This window comes from Zootoca vivipara, chromosome 9, assembly GCF_965207765.1.
Source record: "Zootoca vivipara chromosome 9, rZooViv2.hap1.1, whole genome shotgun sequence".
Classification (NCBI taxonomy): Eukaryota; Metazoa; Chordata; class Lepidosauria; order Squamata; family Lacertidae; genus Zootoca; species Zootoca vivipara.
The window spans coordinates 64660302-64678210 of NC_142592.1; the positions used below are offsets into that span (position 1 = coordinate 64660302).

The 17909-nt window shown below is 44.0% G+C and overlaps 1 protein-coding gene across 3 annotated transcripts in view; it reads left to right on the top strand.

Annotated features, from left to right (window-relative positions):
* MKLN1 (muskelin 1) overlaps positions 1–17909 on the top strand; it is an 88777-nt gene that overhangs the window by 6205 nt on the left and 64663 nt on the right. The window contains exons 2-4 of one of the 3 annotated variants that reach the window (XM_088652606.1): positions 7130–7199; positions 9559–9701; positions 12247–12335. The exons of the other annotated variants lie outside the window; for them this stretch is intronic. Coding sequence (XP_088508732.1) covers positions 7130–7199; positions 9559–9701; positions 12247–12335 — 302 coding nt within the window. The remainder of the gene's footprint in view (positions 1–7129; positions 7200–9558; positions 9702–12246; positions 12336–17909) is intronic. 3 annotated transcript variants of the gene reach the window in all.

A 17909-nucleotide genomic window follows, 5' to 3' on the forward strand; every position in this document is an offset into this window, starting at 1 on the left:
GTTTCTTGGCAAGCTGAAGCACAGAGGTGCTTTGTTTCAGATGCATATTTGCTTTGTTTTACTTTTTCCATCTTGTATTTTTCAGCAGTGTAATCAGGAATCACAAAACTTGAAATTCTCAAGCCTTTCGTTGTCCTTTTAAATCTGTGGACAGGTTTCTGAAGGCTGTCATTTGGGGGCTGGTTCACTGAATACTTCTCCCTGCAGTTTACCACCCTGTAATTTCTTATCATTTGCCCCCACACTTTTAGCAAGGAGAAACAAATAAGCACTAAAACGGGATAAATGGTTGGATTTGCCCATGACAATATCTCGGTCAGTGCTGTGGAAGCTCAGGAACTTTCTATTTGTTTAGCTAGCACATTCCCCGCTTTTCTAAATGGGACACAGGGTAGTATATTTATCCTTACAAAAACGATGCAAGGTTGAGGTAGATTAGGCTGAGAGAGCACTTTGCGCAAGTCACTGCACATAGAGCTTCATCACAGGAGTGAGAATATGAACTGGGGCTTCTCTGATCCAAGCCTCTTATCTATTATTTGCTTGCTGCCCTTTCCTGGGGCATGTAGCATCTGTACACCTTCCTGTGCACAGGAAGGGCTGTTCCTCGGCAATTCTTTCTTGGAGTTTCCAACACAACATTCAGTGTCCTTTACTGTAATTTTTGTAAATATGTCACCAATCAAAGGCAGAAGGAAATGGGGGACGGGACCGGGGACCAAGGGGGAATTAACAAAACTTGCAGAAATGTAATGTGAAAGAGAGCATCAATACATTTCATGAGCTCTTCCCTTTTTTTGCAGGGTATTTTTCATTTTACTACTTGTACAAAGCCAGCAGAAGAATCCATAAAACAGCACACAACAAAACCTGCCTTGATGCCCTTAAAGAAGAGGGGGGTGGGAATTGTGTGGGACTGGCTACGGCTGTTGCTCCTTAGCTGATCTGTGTAGGTTTGCACAGCTGAGACTGTCTTCTGGAACAAGCTTTGCTTCAAAAGTGAAGGCTCTGTCAGTTCATACGTAATAATTTTAAGTTACTTATGTTAGACTAGAGAATTAGATAAAGCGATGAAACGATGCATTTTCCTCCTTGTTATAAATGCATCTTGCTTTTTGGTTTTGGACCAAGTTTTTGCTCCATGCACCTAAGCAAATCAAGAACTAAGGCAGTGGTTTCCCACCTTTTTGGACCTGGGACCTACCTCCAATCCATACCAGTGTTTGAGAACCCATTTCTCAATTTTTGGCCATATATTTATATGGTGGTAGTGGTGGTGTTGTGACCCCCTTGGATTAGAAAGATTGTAGCCGGCTAGTGATTCCTGATCTGCCAGCTGAAGACCAGTGCTGTAGGGTATTATAGCAAGGTTGGCCTAAGACCAGAGCCCACAGAAAGTAGATATTGCATAATATCACAGCAAGAATATGGCAGCTGCTAGTTGATCTCTCAAAATGTCACAGAGTGTTTGGCAGTTAGGCTATGTTGTTTTTGCTAGAACTTGAGATGATGACTCTCTGCCAGGAGCTATGAGACAGGGAAATACCAATTGTAAACCTGGCCTTACCTGAGTTGAAGTGTTGACTTCGATTGCTGTTTTCAGCCATTCTCCAAAAACCCACCCCTTTTCTTTTTCTTGTAACTGAAAGTAATCCAGATGCCATTATTTATTACTAATAACTAAAGTGCTGTGTCATTGGCATATATTATAAATGTACAAAATTAAAATAAGCAAATAGGAGCTGAGGGAGAAAAAGTTTTCTTGAAAATTGTAGGCTTCCTAACATACAGCTGTTGGTGTCACCATGTAAATGACGGAGATTTATTTTTTTGGTCCTTGTTATGTATGGAAGATTTTAATGACTTAACGATTCTAATCAATTATGTCTGAGAACGCCATTCAAGATTTTCAAAGGACAAGATTTGTTACTTGAGTGCTTCTTTAGTCAATTCCATTTCTTGTCTCCTTTGCAAACATGCCAGTGTGTTTGAAAAGTAAGAAAATTGCAGCGATGCTGTTTTCTTCAGCTGTGCCTTCAGAATAAATGGTGAAAAGCTTATTTTCTAACAAATTAGGGGCCTCACTGGTCCCTCCCCCTGTATTAAATATGAGCACATTGACAGCTCTCTGCTTGGCATTGGGAGTTGCAGTTGTTCCTGGATCATCTCATGTTTTTCATTTCTTTTAATAAGAATTCTGTTTAATCCATGATAAAGCCCTCCAGGTACATTAGACTGGGAGATATGTAACTTCCCAGGGCCACCCTGCAGTCTTCACGGTTGAGAGAGAATTTGAATATTCTTACTAGGAGGGCTGTGGACTTTTATTTAAATGAGTGCTTGGTCTGGGGCACCTCCAGCCTATGGGCATCATTTGAGGCCTTCATGGACATCAAGTTGATGACCGTGGCCAGCATTCAGAAAAAGCAAATCAGGTGCAGGGCCAAGTAGAGATATGAACTACTGAGCCACAGCCTTTCAGCTGACCACCTGCAATTTCTTGGACCACAATTGAAGAAACTTTTATATGCTGCTTCTGCCATGGCCGTTTTCATTGCATACAGTTAAAACTCACTAAGACCCCAAAACATAACTTTATGTACTAAAAAGCATTCTTACAATTAAGAGTGCGGGATTATTATTTTTTTGAAACTGACTGAAGGATGTATGGAATTTTTTTAAGGAGATGCATTACTACTTAGAAGGGTGCACACTGATATTTTAGCAATTGGAAGTCTCTGGCTCCCTTGCGGATACCAAAATTAAGGCAGACTATAAAATGCCTCATAAAACGAATAGCAGTGATTTGCGCATCACGAAAGTACTGCATAAGAAGGCTTAAGAGCCAATTGAACATTGTTTGGCTTTTTAAAAAATAAGATGATGTCTGTGTTGTGCTAATTTAGAGCTCTGTTGCAGATGCAAATGCCAGGCCTAAACAATTATCTGCCAGAGATGCTTTTATCGGGCATTGGCATGGATCTTCCTGGAAATCTTGCCTGCTTAGGTTGAGGCAAGACCTGGACGGGAGCTCAAAAGATCTTGCTGCAAACAAGACAAGCTTCACCCGCTCCTGTTGCTTAGTCTCAGTTTATAGAATACTCACACAATGCTGTCTTCTAATATTGGTTGGCTGATGGTAATCTGCCCCTGTATCTGAAGGCCTAGTGTGGGTAGCAATTTGCGCTAAAGCTTTTAAAATAATTATACATCTGTGTGTGGTTTTCTCAGATGCGGCATCTTCATGAGTCTGCATCTGCTTGGCCAGGTGCTTCTCCCTCTTCTCCCCCTTTATAGCAAGGTCGGTCTGAGCAATGTACATCTAGCATTGCACAGCATAGAGGCAGAGGCTACGCTTCCTTGTAGGTGGACTTGCTTATTACGCAAAGTACTTTACCTCTAGTGTTAGAAACTCAGGTATACAAGCTAGGTGCCAAATGGTTCCATAACCAGGGTTATAGTCGTCAAAACGGAATGCCTGGTTGCCATTTTTGGGCCAGGTGGCTCAAAGGTTGTGTTTTTAATAGGACTTTTTAGTTCCTGAAACTCATTCTGATTGTGCAGATAAAACATACATTACTGGATAGAATTCTGCAGGATGTGTTGCTAGTGTTAGAAAACTGTCAAGATCCACGGATACCCAGGTATGCACCTCTAGATGGTGGAGAGGTCAGGTGCCATCCTGGCGACCAGGTATCTTCACTTGGTTGCAAGTGGCCAATAGCCAGGTGCAAAATGCTGCTTACCTCCAAGGTATTCAGACTGGCATGTTTGTTAGATTGGGATAATACCGGTATTTGCCCAAACGCTACTACTCAGTGAACTTCACAGCTGAGCAGGGATGTCAGCTTGGGTTTCCAAGACTTGCTGCACAGTCAGTTTTGCAGACTCCAGAACCTTGATAACTGGTGTCATAGATTGCCAGGTACCTAGAACTAGTCAGACTTTATTTCTATTGCTGGTTCTTAGCAGTATCTTGGGCTGTAGTGCTTTCCGGTAGTTGGCTGCGAGCTTGCATTAATCCATGGGGGAACATCGTTCAGCCTGAGGGCCATATTCCCTTCTGGGAGCCGTATGTCAGTGGTTGGTAGGACCAAAGCAGTCAGAAAACAAACAAACAAATGTGAACTTTAACTTTGTATAGTAGGACAGTTTCTACACACCCTTGTACCCCCTACTCGGTCCTCCATCCCATCTGAGCAGTCAATTAGCTTTATTGGAGAGTGCACAGAAGGCCGGGAAGGGGTGTGTCCTGGAGAGAGTGTTTGTATGGCTTGGAGGATTCTAAGGTCCAGATAATAATCGTAAGTTGGAAGAGACCATGAGTGTCATCTAGTCCACTCCCTGCAACGCAGGAATCTTTTGCCAAGCCTGAGGCTCGAACCCACGACCCTGAGATTCAGAATTTTATGGTCTACCCACTATGCTCTCCCACGTCCTAGGATAGAGAGCCACCCCTGCATTAAACAAAAACCCTTTCACCAGATTGAAAGAGGTCCCTGGTAGTTCAAAACGTTGTTTCTAGTCCTACTTATATAAATTTTAGGTGGCAGGAAGAAAGTGCGTAGAGGAAGCGTGTAACCCATACATGCATCCTCCAAAGCAGCTGTGCTTTCTTTGAAATGTTTTTCTTCTTAACTCAATTCTATATTGATTGACATTAAAAACAAACCAACAAACCAGAATGCTAACTTTAGTTACGTATTTTTAATGTTGTTTGTACTTCTTTGAAAATAATCCCTGAGATGTGTGTTTATATCTATGGTTAGCTTCAGAATAAGAGTGAAATCGTTGTGGCCAGTCCATCATGAAACAATTTGAGCTATTGACTTAAAGCTCTATGTGACTTTAGCTTTGCTAGATGTTGATGATGATGCAGACTGCTACTTGGCAATGAGTAGAGCCAAAGGAATATGGAAATATGCCTCTTCAGGCCAGGATTGCAAAGCTCTGCAAATCATTTTCCTACCGTAGCTTGCTAGAAGCACAACACCTATTTGATTCTGTCTCAACACTTGGGCAGTTTTAGGTAGCTCTTTGAGATTATAAGAGAAGCCCCATCAAAATAGGATTTAAATGTTGAGAGTGGCTCACCAAACTGGAATAGGGTTTAGGTTTGGTGGCCTCTAACAGAGAATGCAGCTATTACCACATGTATTTAACATGTTCAACTGCAATACAGTTTGCTCAGTTGCGTGAAACAAGACAGGTCCCTAGCTTAGCAGGTTTGGCTATGGAACAGAGCAAGTACATCTATGTATCTTGGGTCTCTCTTCCTCACCCCCTTCCCTGGTTGCCAAATGTTATTTATGACATGCAGAATTTTCTGAGATGGAGGGGTATTAAATACAGATGATACCTTCGCTGACATTTTGTGCTGTGTGATAAAATTTCTAGAGGCTTAGCTTTACTACTCTGTTACAGCAAATCCCAGAAAGAGTGCTGTGACACCTTAAAGACTAATGTATTCATTTATTATGATGTGGTCCATGAAAGCTAATTCTGTAATAAATACATTTATACCTTTAAAGCCCTAAGCAGCCTCAGCCCAGTATACTTGAAGGAGCGTGTCCACCCCCATCGTTCTGCCTGGACACTGAGGTCCAGCGCTGATGGCCTTCTGGCAGTTCCCTCACTGTGAGAAGCAAAGCTACAGGGAACCAGGCAGAGGGCCTTCTCGGTAGTGGCGCCCGCCCTGTGGAATGCCCTCCCATCAGAGGTCAAAGAGATGAACAACTACCTGACATTTAGAAAACATCTGAAGGCAGCCCTGTTTAGGGAAGTTTTTAATCTGTGACATTTTATTGTATTTTAATCTTTGCTGGAAACCACCCAGAGTGGCTGGGGAGACCCAGCCGGATGGGCGGGGTACAAATAATAAATTATTATTATTATTATTATTATTATTTATTATTATTATTGGGGGACTCCCTACAGGGAGCCCCCCCCCGTCATCCTGACCAACACTTCGCCCAGCGAGAGTGGTAGCAGCAGGTCAGGCGGGGGGAATGAAGAGGGGAGCGGAATGGAGGGAAGGCTCAGTGAGGTATCAGAGCCCTTGCACCGCCCAAGCCAACTCGTGGAGGGAGGAAGGCTCAGCGATGTATCAGAGCCCCTGCACTGCCCTAGCCAACAGGTGGAAGAGGGAGCGCAGCTGCTTCCGATGCCCGAATTGAGGCACGCACCCAAACACAGGTTTAGGGGGCAGCGTTTCGGGGTCCCCAAGCTATTATGCTGGCCCAGGAGCAGAAGGGCGCCATTGCCGGATTCTGTGAGTGACTAGGTCGTCATGTTTTCTGCTATCTCTGCACTGTAAATAGTATGCACAATAAAACCCTTAAAAACAGAATGGACTGGAGCGTCTTTACTTGGGAGTAGCCTTAACAATCCCCTGACAATTATTATTATTTGTTCATCTTTAAGGTGTCACAGAACTCTTTGTTGCTTTTGTTCTGTGTGTATTTCATCTTACAAAAACTTGGCAGCTGGGGAGAAGGGCTGTTAGAAGTTTGAAACCTAGGTTTGAGGTACTTAAAGACCTGTAGGTATGAACAGGTTCTCATCTGGTTGCTTGCGTGAGAAGAGTGTTTAGGTTCTCAAAGAGGCCTTAGTAAAGTTTAATTGCTCTGGTACCTTTTATTTACAAGTTTAAGGGTGAACAGTGACTGTCTTGCATAGACACACCTCAAAGAGCTCACCCAGGGAAGGACAATAGCTCAGTAGTAGATCATTTGCTTTCCATGAAGAAGGTCCCAGGTTCCACCCCTGGGATCTCCAGGTAGGTTGGGAATGTCCTCTGTGTGGAGCCTTGGAGAGCTGTTGCCACCCAGTGATCTGACTCTGAATCAGGAGCTTCCTATGTTCCATGGTCTTGTGGGGGAAATGGCAAAGATTGAATTTTCCAGATGAAACATTCCACCTGTCTCGGCTGCCTCAAGTAGCCTCAGGGAGGATAGTGCGTCTTCAGACGGCCCTTGTGTATGTGGGGAAGGAAAAAACCTGCACTGGGTTGCAAAGTAGTTCTTATTCAGATTGGGTTTAGGGAAGGAGTTGCATTGACCTCAAGTACAGAGTATTAAGTGGGTAACATACAAGTGCTTTGAACCTCTCTTTGTGTATGTGTTTTTAGGAATATTTTAGTAGACAAGCCCAATGATCAGTCTTCGCGGTGGTCTTCTGAAAGCAACTACCCTCCCCAGGTAAGTGTTTGAATTTTCCCTCAGTATCTCGAACCCTTCAGTTATCACCACCACCAATACTTCTGAGTCTATTATTTATCTGAATAAATGGTGGCATTATTGCAAGACGATTCTTTCTAGATTGGTTTTTCAGAGGGCCAGGTTAAGTTGGTGTTTGCATTTAAATTCTGAATGGCGTCTCATTGGTTCTGTGTTCTTACAATGAAGTCTTGGTGCTCTGCTCTGAGACCCTGGGGTAGAACAGGAAGAACCAGCATGCTGGGGTATCCCTTGGAGAAGCAGGAGTGGTAAATCCACAAGACTGCTGGAAATAGCCAGCTTCTCAATGTGTGTGCATGTTTATTTACATTTGTGGCAAGTATTCATGCACTGGATCAAGGATCTATTCTAGGAATGAGACTGCATTGGGAAATTCTGGGTGCTTTGCGTCCCTCCACAGCATCAACAAAGAGAAGCATTTCTTCTCTATCTTGATGTACTTTCTTCTCTTCATGTTTTGTAGCAATTGCTTGGACATGTAGAAAGATTGGCAAGGTCTTATTGATCCTGTTGGGAAGGGGGCACTATTTCTGGAGAGGTAACCCAGGCCTGCTGCAAAAGGGCCTCTCTTAATTACTATTAAGGCATTCTGAACAGGTAAAACACCTCTGTAATAAAAGGAAACTGATTCCTAGGTGCCAGCATAACCTACCTTTGTTAGGCAAGTACCGGGGACATTTACAGTTGCCTGTCTTCCAATTACTACTTTATTAGCTTTTCCTGGGGAGTAGGGGAGTATAGGAAGTCATGGTGCTGGGATAAGAGTACCACGGTGGAGGAAATAGCTCAAGCCAACATTAATATTATTGGGAATAAAATGAATCTGGATTCTCCTCAACCCCCACTCCCTTTGCCACTTGCAAATAACTCATCCAGTCCCTGAAGAAGCACTGGTTTTAATGTCCATGGCACCTAAGCTACTGGGAAAATTCTACCTTGTTTATTTTTAGCATTAATTTTGAAAAAACAACAACACCCTAACATTTCTGAACGTAGGTTTTCCTAAGCTAGTATTTCAGCTAAAAATAACCAGCTAAATAGTCATGTTCTGCTCTTCCTGCATGCGTCTACCAGATGGTCTTTAATAGTTCTTCTTGGCAGAGATTCCTTTTTGTGATAATCAGCAGTGTAAAAATGATATGTTAACATTGTCTTGAGAGTATTATGTAGTCTTGAGTTAGTATGATGCCCTAGAGGCCTTAAGTGAATTTGGGGGAAGGTGGTGGTTGGTATCTCTTGACGAGTGGAATTTAATTTTTGAATGTTTGAGTGTATAATTATTAGGCTCGATCTTGCCAAAAAGAATGACCAAATGAGGAACATACATCTTATTTCCCCTCTTACAGGGACCTGGCCATCTAAATTTTTAAGGCGAGCAAATACATTTTATAAATCAGGCATTTTTGCATGATACATCTTGGTTCATGTTGCGATGTAGTCTTTGCAGTGGTATTGACTATTAGACCAAGTGGCAGGCAAAATATTTTAATCTCAAGGCAATTTTCTTGGCCACAGTGATGCACTCAAGCTATGTACAAACAAGCATATTTATGTGCTGTGGCTCAGTGCACAGTTGAGGTCGAGCCACAAACCATGTTTTTTGTTTATTGCTAGAACTATCATTTATGTTGCAAGTAGATTTAACACCCAAGAATTATAAAATAATTAATTTTTTGAAATGCCTATCTTACAGTAATCACCTTCAGGGTGGCTTACAAAATGTACAGTTTTTTTTAAATGTACTGATGCAGTCCTGCAAATGAAATGCAGAACTGCATCATTATAACAATCCAGAGCAGGCAGAAATTTCCCAATTAAATAATGTGAAAGCATCCACTGTAATATTTATATCTAAAGACGTGATGCGTGGAATAAGTTTAGAGATGTGTATACACAGTTGTTACCTACTTGGAGCCCCCTCCCACCATGTTTTGGGCTCCCACTCTCATCAACCCCAGCCCCAGTGGTAGTCCAAAATATCTGGCCGTCACCAGGTAGGCTGCTGTATGCCCTTCACATACACCCAGCAGTGAGCCAAGATGGTCTGGGCTGCATCTCCTTTCCATGGGCTTGCTCCATCACAAGCCTGTCTTTGCTGCCATGGAAGCTGTCAAAGACTTTCCTCCCAGTTTCTTTTCATTAGTGTGGCAAGAAACAGCGCAGAGCAGAATTTCCACACCTGCGAATCACGTTCTGCTTACATCCTCTCTTGGTTTGTTTTAAGGTTCTAGTTAGCTATAGGCCTTGTTTGCGGTGTGATACACTTAAAACAAGAACAAAGAACAAAGACCCATATGCATTCTTTACCCATCCCCTATAGTATTTGATCCTGAAACTTGAAAGGCCTGCCATAGTCCAGAGCATCACATTTGGAAAATATGAGAAGACCCATGTCTGTAATTTAAAGAAGTTTAAAGTTTTTGGCGGGATGAATGAAGAAAACATGACAGATCTCTTATCAAGGTAAGAAGGATATTCAAATGTGCTTTAGGCATTTGCTTAATTTTATTCCATTGCAGGACTGATAAGGCGGAGTATAGTCGGCCCTGAGATGTGCTTTAGTGCACGATTCCCAATCTTTTCCCCTATAGACTACTTGAAAATTGGTGAGGGTTTTGGCAGACCTCTTAATTACAGTGGTACCTCGGGTTGCGGACCCGATCCGTTCCGGGGTGCCGTTTGCACCCCGAAAAGTCTGCAACCTGAGCGGCGCTTTCATGCACACGCGAAAGTGCGATAGAGTGCTTCTGCGCATGCGTGCACGGCAGAACCCGGAAGTAAACACTTCTGGGTCTGCCGGGTTCGCAACCCAGGAAAATGCAACCCACAGCGGACAAAACCCAAGGTATGACTGTACTTTTCTGCCTTCTGTAGCAATTCTAATGCACCGTGTGCTAGAAGCTATGTGCTTTTAATTGTCATTTATTGCTTCTTTTATTACATATTGCATTCCATAGTATTCAAATGGCAATACAGTGGTGCCTCGCTAGACGAATTTAATTCGTTCCGCGGGTCTTTTCTTATAACGAAAAATTCGTCTAGCGAATCCCATAGGAATGCATTGAATTTTTTTTTGCCCATAGGAACGCATTAATTGAATTTCAATGCATTCCTATGGGAAACCGCGATTCGCTAGACGAATTTTTCGTAAAACGAATTCGTCTAGCGAGGCAAACTCCACTCGAAAAATCCTTTCGTTAAGCGGAAATTTCGTTAAGCAGGGCATTCGTTAAGCGAGGCACCACTGTACGGTAAAACCACTGGGAACTCCCTCCCTTCTGCCTGGTTTATGTTTGTACCTCCCTCTTCCTCATTACTGTTGGTGATAAAAATGACATTATGGGAGTGAGGCTGTTCTCTGTGTGGTTCCAGATACCTTACAGCACTGGTTTGGTGAGCCAACTATACACTTTCCCCAATGAATTGAAAGCAAATTCTTTTTGGTTTACATGGGACAGCCTCAGGTTCATCCACGTTTCCATCTGAATTCCAGAAAAGCAAGCTACCATAACTCATTTCAGAATGTTGGATAGCTCACTGGCAAGACCAAATCTGTTGCCTCGAGCAAAGCTTCTTGGCAGATCACAACACTAGAAGCCTATTTATATTTATATTTACCGGTATATTTATATTCATACCCTGCCCATCTGGCTGGGTTGCCCCAGCCGCTGGACGGGCTGTTTCAAAAGGTGAACTTCCTCTTTCCTCCTCTCTCTGTGGTTCTCTTCTGTGCTCATTCTGCATTCAAGCTTTCCTTCTCATCTCTGATTCCTTGCACTGGCTCACACCCTCTGTCCCAGGCTCTCGCTTACTCTTCTGATTTTCGTCAAATGAATATTTCTGTTCTGCTTTTCCATAAACACTGACCCCATAACATGACTCGGAGATATTAAAAAATTAGCATAAAAGCACAGCACCTGAGCAGAGCTAACAAACTTGTATGCTTAAAAAGAAAAAAGCAGAAGCAGTTGAGAATAAGCCATGTACTCCCTCAAAAGCTTGATGGGAAATGATAGCCTGCCCAGGAACTTAAAAGGGAAGAAGCCAGGCGAGTCTCCATGGGGAGAGAGTTCCAAATCTTGTACACCAGGAAAGAGAAAGCAGCATCTGGTGACAGGCGGCACCTTACCAGTGTTTGTATCCTCCCCTGTTAAAAAAACATTTATTTTCTTTATAGAAGTATGAATATATCACATTCTCACATATCTACATTCACTTGAGCTCCTTGGACTTTTCTGTGCCATATGAGCTTTGTTTGTTATTGTGTGCCTGAGAAAGACAGCATTAATTTATTTGTTCCCTTCTCATTTATAAAGATAGCTGGCTGGCTTACCTGTGCAAGACCTTAGCAGGTGGCAGGGTCTGGCTGCTGACCTGAATGTAAAACTTGGCCGCCACTTGAACCTGAACTAGTAAATGGTGTAATGTGGCTTTAGGCACCACAGCACTTAAAATCTCTGCTCTGCCTACCTGCCATAGAAGAGAAATCCCTGTCCCTTGTTAAGCTTTCTCTATGCCACAGAGCAAGGCCTGCAAAGAGGAATTGGGTAGGTTCATATGGGTGTAGTTGGTCCCTGCCCTACAAAAAAACAAAATCAAAAAAACTTGCAGTGATTGGAGGGCCATAACCATAGAATCATAGAATCGTAGAGTTGGAAGAGACCACAAGGGCCATCCAGTCCAACCCCCTGCCAAGCAGGAAACACCATCAAAGCATTCTTGACATATGCCTGTCAAGCCTCTGCTTAAATACCACCAAAGAAGGAGACTCCGCCACACTCCTTGGTAGCAAATTCCACTGCTGAACAGCTCTTACTGTCAGGAAGTTCTTCCTAATGTTTAGGTGGAACCAGTGATCTCCTGATCCTTATTCCCCACTATAAATGTTCTCAGGGTGGTGATGGCATATTTTGTAGCAGCATGTCTATTTACAAATTGAAGCGAAACAAAATTTATCTCCTATTTAGCCATAAAAAGATTTATTAACCTTGTGTCCTTCCCTCCACAGTGGCTTAAAGAATGACTATAATAAAGAAACGTTCACCTTGAAGCATAAGATTGATGAGCAGATGTTCCCTTGTCGATTTATTAAGATAGGTAAATATATCCTCACCCCCCCAAAAAGAATATGTGCTACCAGTTTGCTAGTCTCTGTTCAGGCAGGTTACCCACCCAGTGGTGTTATAAAGGGCCTCTGCAATGCCCTTTGTTTTGGACGAATCTGCCGCTGGTGCGAAATGTGGTGTCGACCTCGTGTCAGGAGCAAATTCCCAGGGCCTAGTCTTGCTTTTTGAAGTCCTTACAATGCAGTTGGAGAGTGTGTTGTTTCAGCCTACAAACCTACCATTGGCTTGGGACTCGTGTCTTAGTGCATTCCTCTGCCTCTAGCGTGGTATTAGCTGAGAGCATCCTGCTGGCAATTATTGATGAAGGGTGGGGAGGAAGACTCTTATTGCTGGGCTCAGTATGTAAAGTAGTCATAGTTCCTCCATTTGCAGGGTGTGGACCAGGGGTTGGCCAGGTTTTAGTGGCATGGGCCGGTTCATGGTCCCACGGCTATTTGCAATGCTCCTTCCGGCGCGGAGGAGCCGTGCGCAGCTTCCCATTGGCTGCAGGAGCTTCCTGCAGCCAATGGGAAGCTGGCCAGCGTCGCGGAAGGCGATCCCTGGTTTGCTCTGCACCAGTTTAGCATGGCGCACAGGAGCTGACCGAGCGGGTGGCGGGGGTCTATGGGCTGGTTAGACGACCCCCATGGGCCGCTTGTAGCCCATGGGCCTTAGGTTGCCAACCCCTGCTGTGGACCCTTAACTAGAGTAACTAGAGCCATTTCTGGGATTTGAGATCCTGATGCATAAGAAGAGCCATGCTAGTAGAACTATTTCGTCCAGCATCTTGCTGTCTCCAGTGGCCAGCCAGATGCCTCTTGGAAGCTCACAACCAAGGCATTAAGCTATTATTAGAAGTTTGTCCTCACCGTCTGGTAGCCACTGCCACCGAACCTGGAAGATTCTGTATAACCACCATGGCTGATGGCTGTTTATAGGCCTATATTTCATTAACTTGATCAGTCTACGTTAAGGGCTGTTGCCGCATTTGGTGGCAGCACAGTTCCATGCATTAAATGATAGCCATGTGAAGCAGTACTTCCTTTTTTCACTCCTGCATCTACTTGCCAGTATATAAATAGAATTTTTGTCAGCGTTATTGAGAGCACCTTGGTGGGTAGTGGCCACCAAGAGTGTCTTTCTAGTCATGCTTTGGTTGTTTTTGGCCTCCTTAGAGATGGTCATAGGCCAAAAGGGAGGAGGTGGGTTCAAATGTTAACGAGTGTTAAGTGTTTGGGGCCTTTGGGTTAAAACTAACCCCATGAACTCTGCCTGGAATGCTTTGGGGAAAGTGGGTCAAACTTTGTAAAGTGTATAGAACACTTAGAGTAAAAAAGTGCTATATAAACAACCCCTTTGGAAATTGCAGCTGAAAGACCTGGAATAAATATTGGATTGTAGCCAAATGAGTTCTGCTCAGAGTAGACCCATTAAAATTAACTGAAGTTACTCATGTCCATTGATTTCAGTGGGTCTGCTGTGAGGTTGCCTAACATTGGATACAGACCATTTAAAATAAATACTTAAACCAAGTACTTTTAGTTACAGGTAGGTAGCCGTGTTGGTCTGGATCGAAGTAAAATAAAAAAAATTCCTTCAGTAGCACCTTAAAGACCAACTAAGTTTTTATTTTGGTATGAGCTTTCGTGTGCATGCACACTTCTTCAGATACAGTGAAATGGAAGTTTCCAGGCACTTATGTAGAGAAGGGGTGGGGAGGGGTGGGGATGGGGAGGGGGGATCACTCAGAAGGGTGGTGGAAATGGGTGATTGACTGACTGATAGCTGTTGATGACCGCAAACGACTGCAAATGGTTTTGCATGAAAAAGCAAGGGTGGAGATGGCTGAAGATCGCTTATCATGTATAATGAGATAAGAACCCGATATCTCTGTTCAAACCAGGTCCCTCCATGGTTTTGAGCTTGGTGATAAGTTGCAATTCAGCAACTTCTCTTTCCAGTCTATTTCTGAAATTCTTTTGTAGTAAGACAGCTACTTTGAGATCTTGTATAGAATGTCCTGGGAGATTGAAGTGTTCTCCTACTGGTTTTTCTGTCTTCTGGTTCCTGATGTCAGATTTATGTCCATTTATCCTTTGGCGTAGGGTTTGGCCTGTTTGTCCAATATAGAGAGCTGAAGGGCACTGTTGGCATTTGATGGCATACACAATGTTAGAGGATGAGCAATTAAATAGTCCTGAGATGGTATGTTGGATGTTGTTGGGGCCAGTAATGGTGTTGTCTGGGTGTATGTGGCAGCAAAGTTGGCATCTGGGTTTATTGCAGGCTCTGGTACCAGTGTCCATGTTAAGTCTGGTGGTTGTATTATTGTGGGTGAGGAGTTGTTTAAGATTGGGTGGCTGTCTGTAGGCAATGAAAGGTCTTCCTCCCAGAGCTTGAGAAAGGGAGCGGTCATTGTCCAGGAGAGGCTGTAGATCTCTGATGATGCGTTGTACTGTTTTAGCTTGGGAGCTGTATGTGATGACTAGTGGTGTTCTGTTATTTTCTTTTTTGGGTCTGTCTTGCAGCAGGTTCTCTCTGGGTATCTGTCTGGCTCTGTTGATCTGTTGTTTAACTTCATCAGGTGGATATTTTAGTTCTAAAAAGGTTTGCTGTAGATCTCTTAGGTGAGATTCTCTGTCTGTAGAGTTGGAACAGATGCGGTTGTAACGTAAGGCCTGGCTGTATACGATGGATTGTTTGGTATGTTTGGGATGGTAGCTAGAAGCATGTAGATATGTTTGTCGGTCAGTTGGTTTTCTGTATAAGGTGGTGTCTATACGTCCATCCTGTATTTTTATAGTAGTGTCCAAAAAATGTATTTCTTGCATAGATTGGTTCATTGTTAGGTTGATGGTGGGGTGAAAGTCATTGAATGTCTGGTGGAAGGTTTCCAGGGTCTGTTGTCCATGTGTCCAGATAATAAAAATATCGTCAATGTATCGCAGGTACAGGAGAGGTTTGAGTGGGTAGGAGTTAAGGAAACGTTGTTCTAAATCTGCCATGAAGATGTTGGCATACTGTGGGGCCATGCGGGTGCCCATGGCTGTGCCGCTGATCTGGAGGAACAGGTCATCACCAAATTTGAAGTGGTTGTGGGTAAGGACAAAGTGGCAGAGTTTGGTAGCAAAGTCCGCTGTGGTTTTATCTGAAATGGTGTTCCTTATGGCTTGTAAACCATCATTGTGTGGGATGTTGGTATATAGTACCATATAGTTTTGCATTAACTTCATTGATTACTTGGGTATTTTGCTCATTGATCTCCTTCTCATTTTAGAATCTTGATCCCCCCCTCCCCACTTTCACTCCTTATTCACACTTGCTTGAATGGTGAAGATTTGTGTAGATTATCTAATAATAATAATAGATTTAGGTGAAGCAATATTTTGTGTGGAATAATGTCAATATTTGCATAGAGGCTACGTATATGGGAAACTATAGTTTTCTCCCTTCCTGCACTCACTCTCTCTCCCCCCCCCCCCGTCAGAAAATCCACTCTAGTGCTGGAGTTTGGTAATACACAGTATATTAGCCTTCCTCCAGATGTTTTGGACTACAACTCGGAGCTAAAATCTAAAACAACTGGAGAGCACCAGGTTGCAGTACCAGTAGGGTGAAATAGGCAGATACAAGTGAAATAACCTTGGAAAGAAATGGCCACTCTGAGTGTCCCCATCATTCTTTTGAGTTCTGTTTGGTCATCCGTTATTCTGGAATCCTGAATTATAGAATCCTAGAACTGTAGAGTTGGAAAGGACCCCGAGGGCCATCTAATTCAACTCCCTGCAATGCAGGAATCTCGACTAGATCATGCATGACAGGTGGCTGTCCAGCCTCTGCTTAAAGCCTTCCAAGGAATTGCAGCAGTCCACACTGCAACGTGCCTACACACTGTGTTTGCAGCACCGAAATGATATCCATGGGCTGCAAGCCTGGCCCAATGTGTGTGGAAGTCCTGGGCTACCCAGATGACAAGAACAATGTCTTGGCCTCATTGATGTGGTCCAAAGGAAAGCAGAGCAAGACGTTCAACACCAACTTAGCTGCGGGACTTGCAGGGCGCGTCCCTAATTCACCAAGGATTTGAGACCCACCCACTCCCCTCACCTGGTTTTTGCCGGCCAGGCGAAGCTGTTCCCAGGGTGTGAATGCTGTTGCATGCCGACAGCTTCTAGGAGCCACAGATGAGAGTTGAGTGCAGTTTGGAGGGTGGGGGGGTGGCTAATGGTGGATGAACTACCCACAAGGAGCACGCCATGCCCCCCACCAGAGATACTGCCCCTTAACACCCCCTACGCCTCCCCTACACACAAGTGACACAAATATAGCCAGGCAGTGCTGTGCCATACCAGCCCCAGCCCGACCTGCCGATTAACCATGATAGCTGAAGGAAGCATCCATGTTCAGGGGCTGTACACTTTCGTGCCAGATGCCGGGTGCAAACGGGGAGAATTGCTGCTTTCATGCCCTGCTTTGGAACTTAGAAGCATCTGTCTGGATGACACTGGCGCTGGAACACTCTGGTGAGATGGACATTTGGGTCTGCTCCAGCAGAGCGGCTGTTAGCTTAAAAGAAACTGCGATACAGTGTCTGGAGGGGAGAGGTCAGGAAGGGGGACTTGGGTTATGGAGAAGGAGGTTCTAAAAGACCGACGGAATGGATGATTCTGTGCTCCGGCGCTGTGGATTGAAGATGGCAGGGTAGAGATGATCCAAGCTCGAAAAGACCCACTTAATTTCCCGTGGATCTGAAGGTGTTCTCAGCCCGTGACATTCACAGCACAGCCTGTAAGCTGTCTACGTGCAGTGCGTGGGCTGTACTGGGAACATGGCTCGTTAGCAGTCGCTCCGTCTGTTCTTTTCATTCCAGACTCCTGGGTCTAAAATGCTAAGATGTAGGAAATGCCCTTTCTGTTAGCCACTTGCCACGGGCAAACGTTTTTTAAGCAGCTGGTGTGAAAAGCCCCTTTTGATGTGAGTGCATGAAGAGGAGTTCTGTGCAACTCAAAAGCTTGCTTTTGATTTTTAAGGTCGGCTAGTTCAGTCGGAGGGATTGCTGGGCTTGCATTGTGTTTCTCACTGTGGATCCGATGTGACTGCAGAGGGACAATTTGTGCATTACTGTAATTTCTGTGAAAGGGAAATCGTGGTGCACGAAGTGCATTGCAGGTGTTTTTCATGGCAGGTACACTGTGTGATGGGGCTCTCATTCCACCGTGGAACCTTGATAATTATCCCCATATGATTGGATCTTTATCAGGGCTAATGTCTTGGAAAAACTACTATTGCCAGAATCCTTTCTGAGGGAAGCATTGGCACTTAAAGCAGTCAGGCTTGTCGGTCAGAACACCAGACACTTAAGATTGCAGAACCAAGAATGCGGTCTAGAACACCTGCTAAATCTGGACTGCAGGGAAAAATTCATAGTGATGGGCGAGCTCTCCACTATTACCTTATTGATAACTTTATGGAACATGAAAAGCTACCACTCTGGACCATTTTAACTGCATTTGCTTATTGCTGATCCATAGGCAAGATTTGTTTTTCAAAGTGCACCGCTTAATTT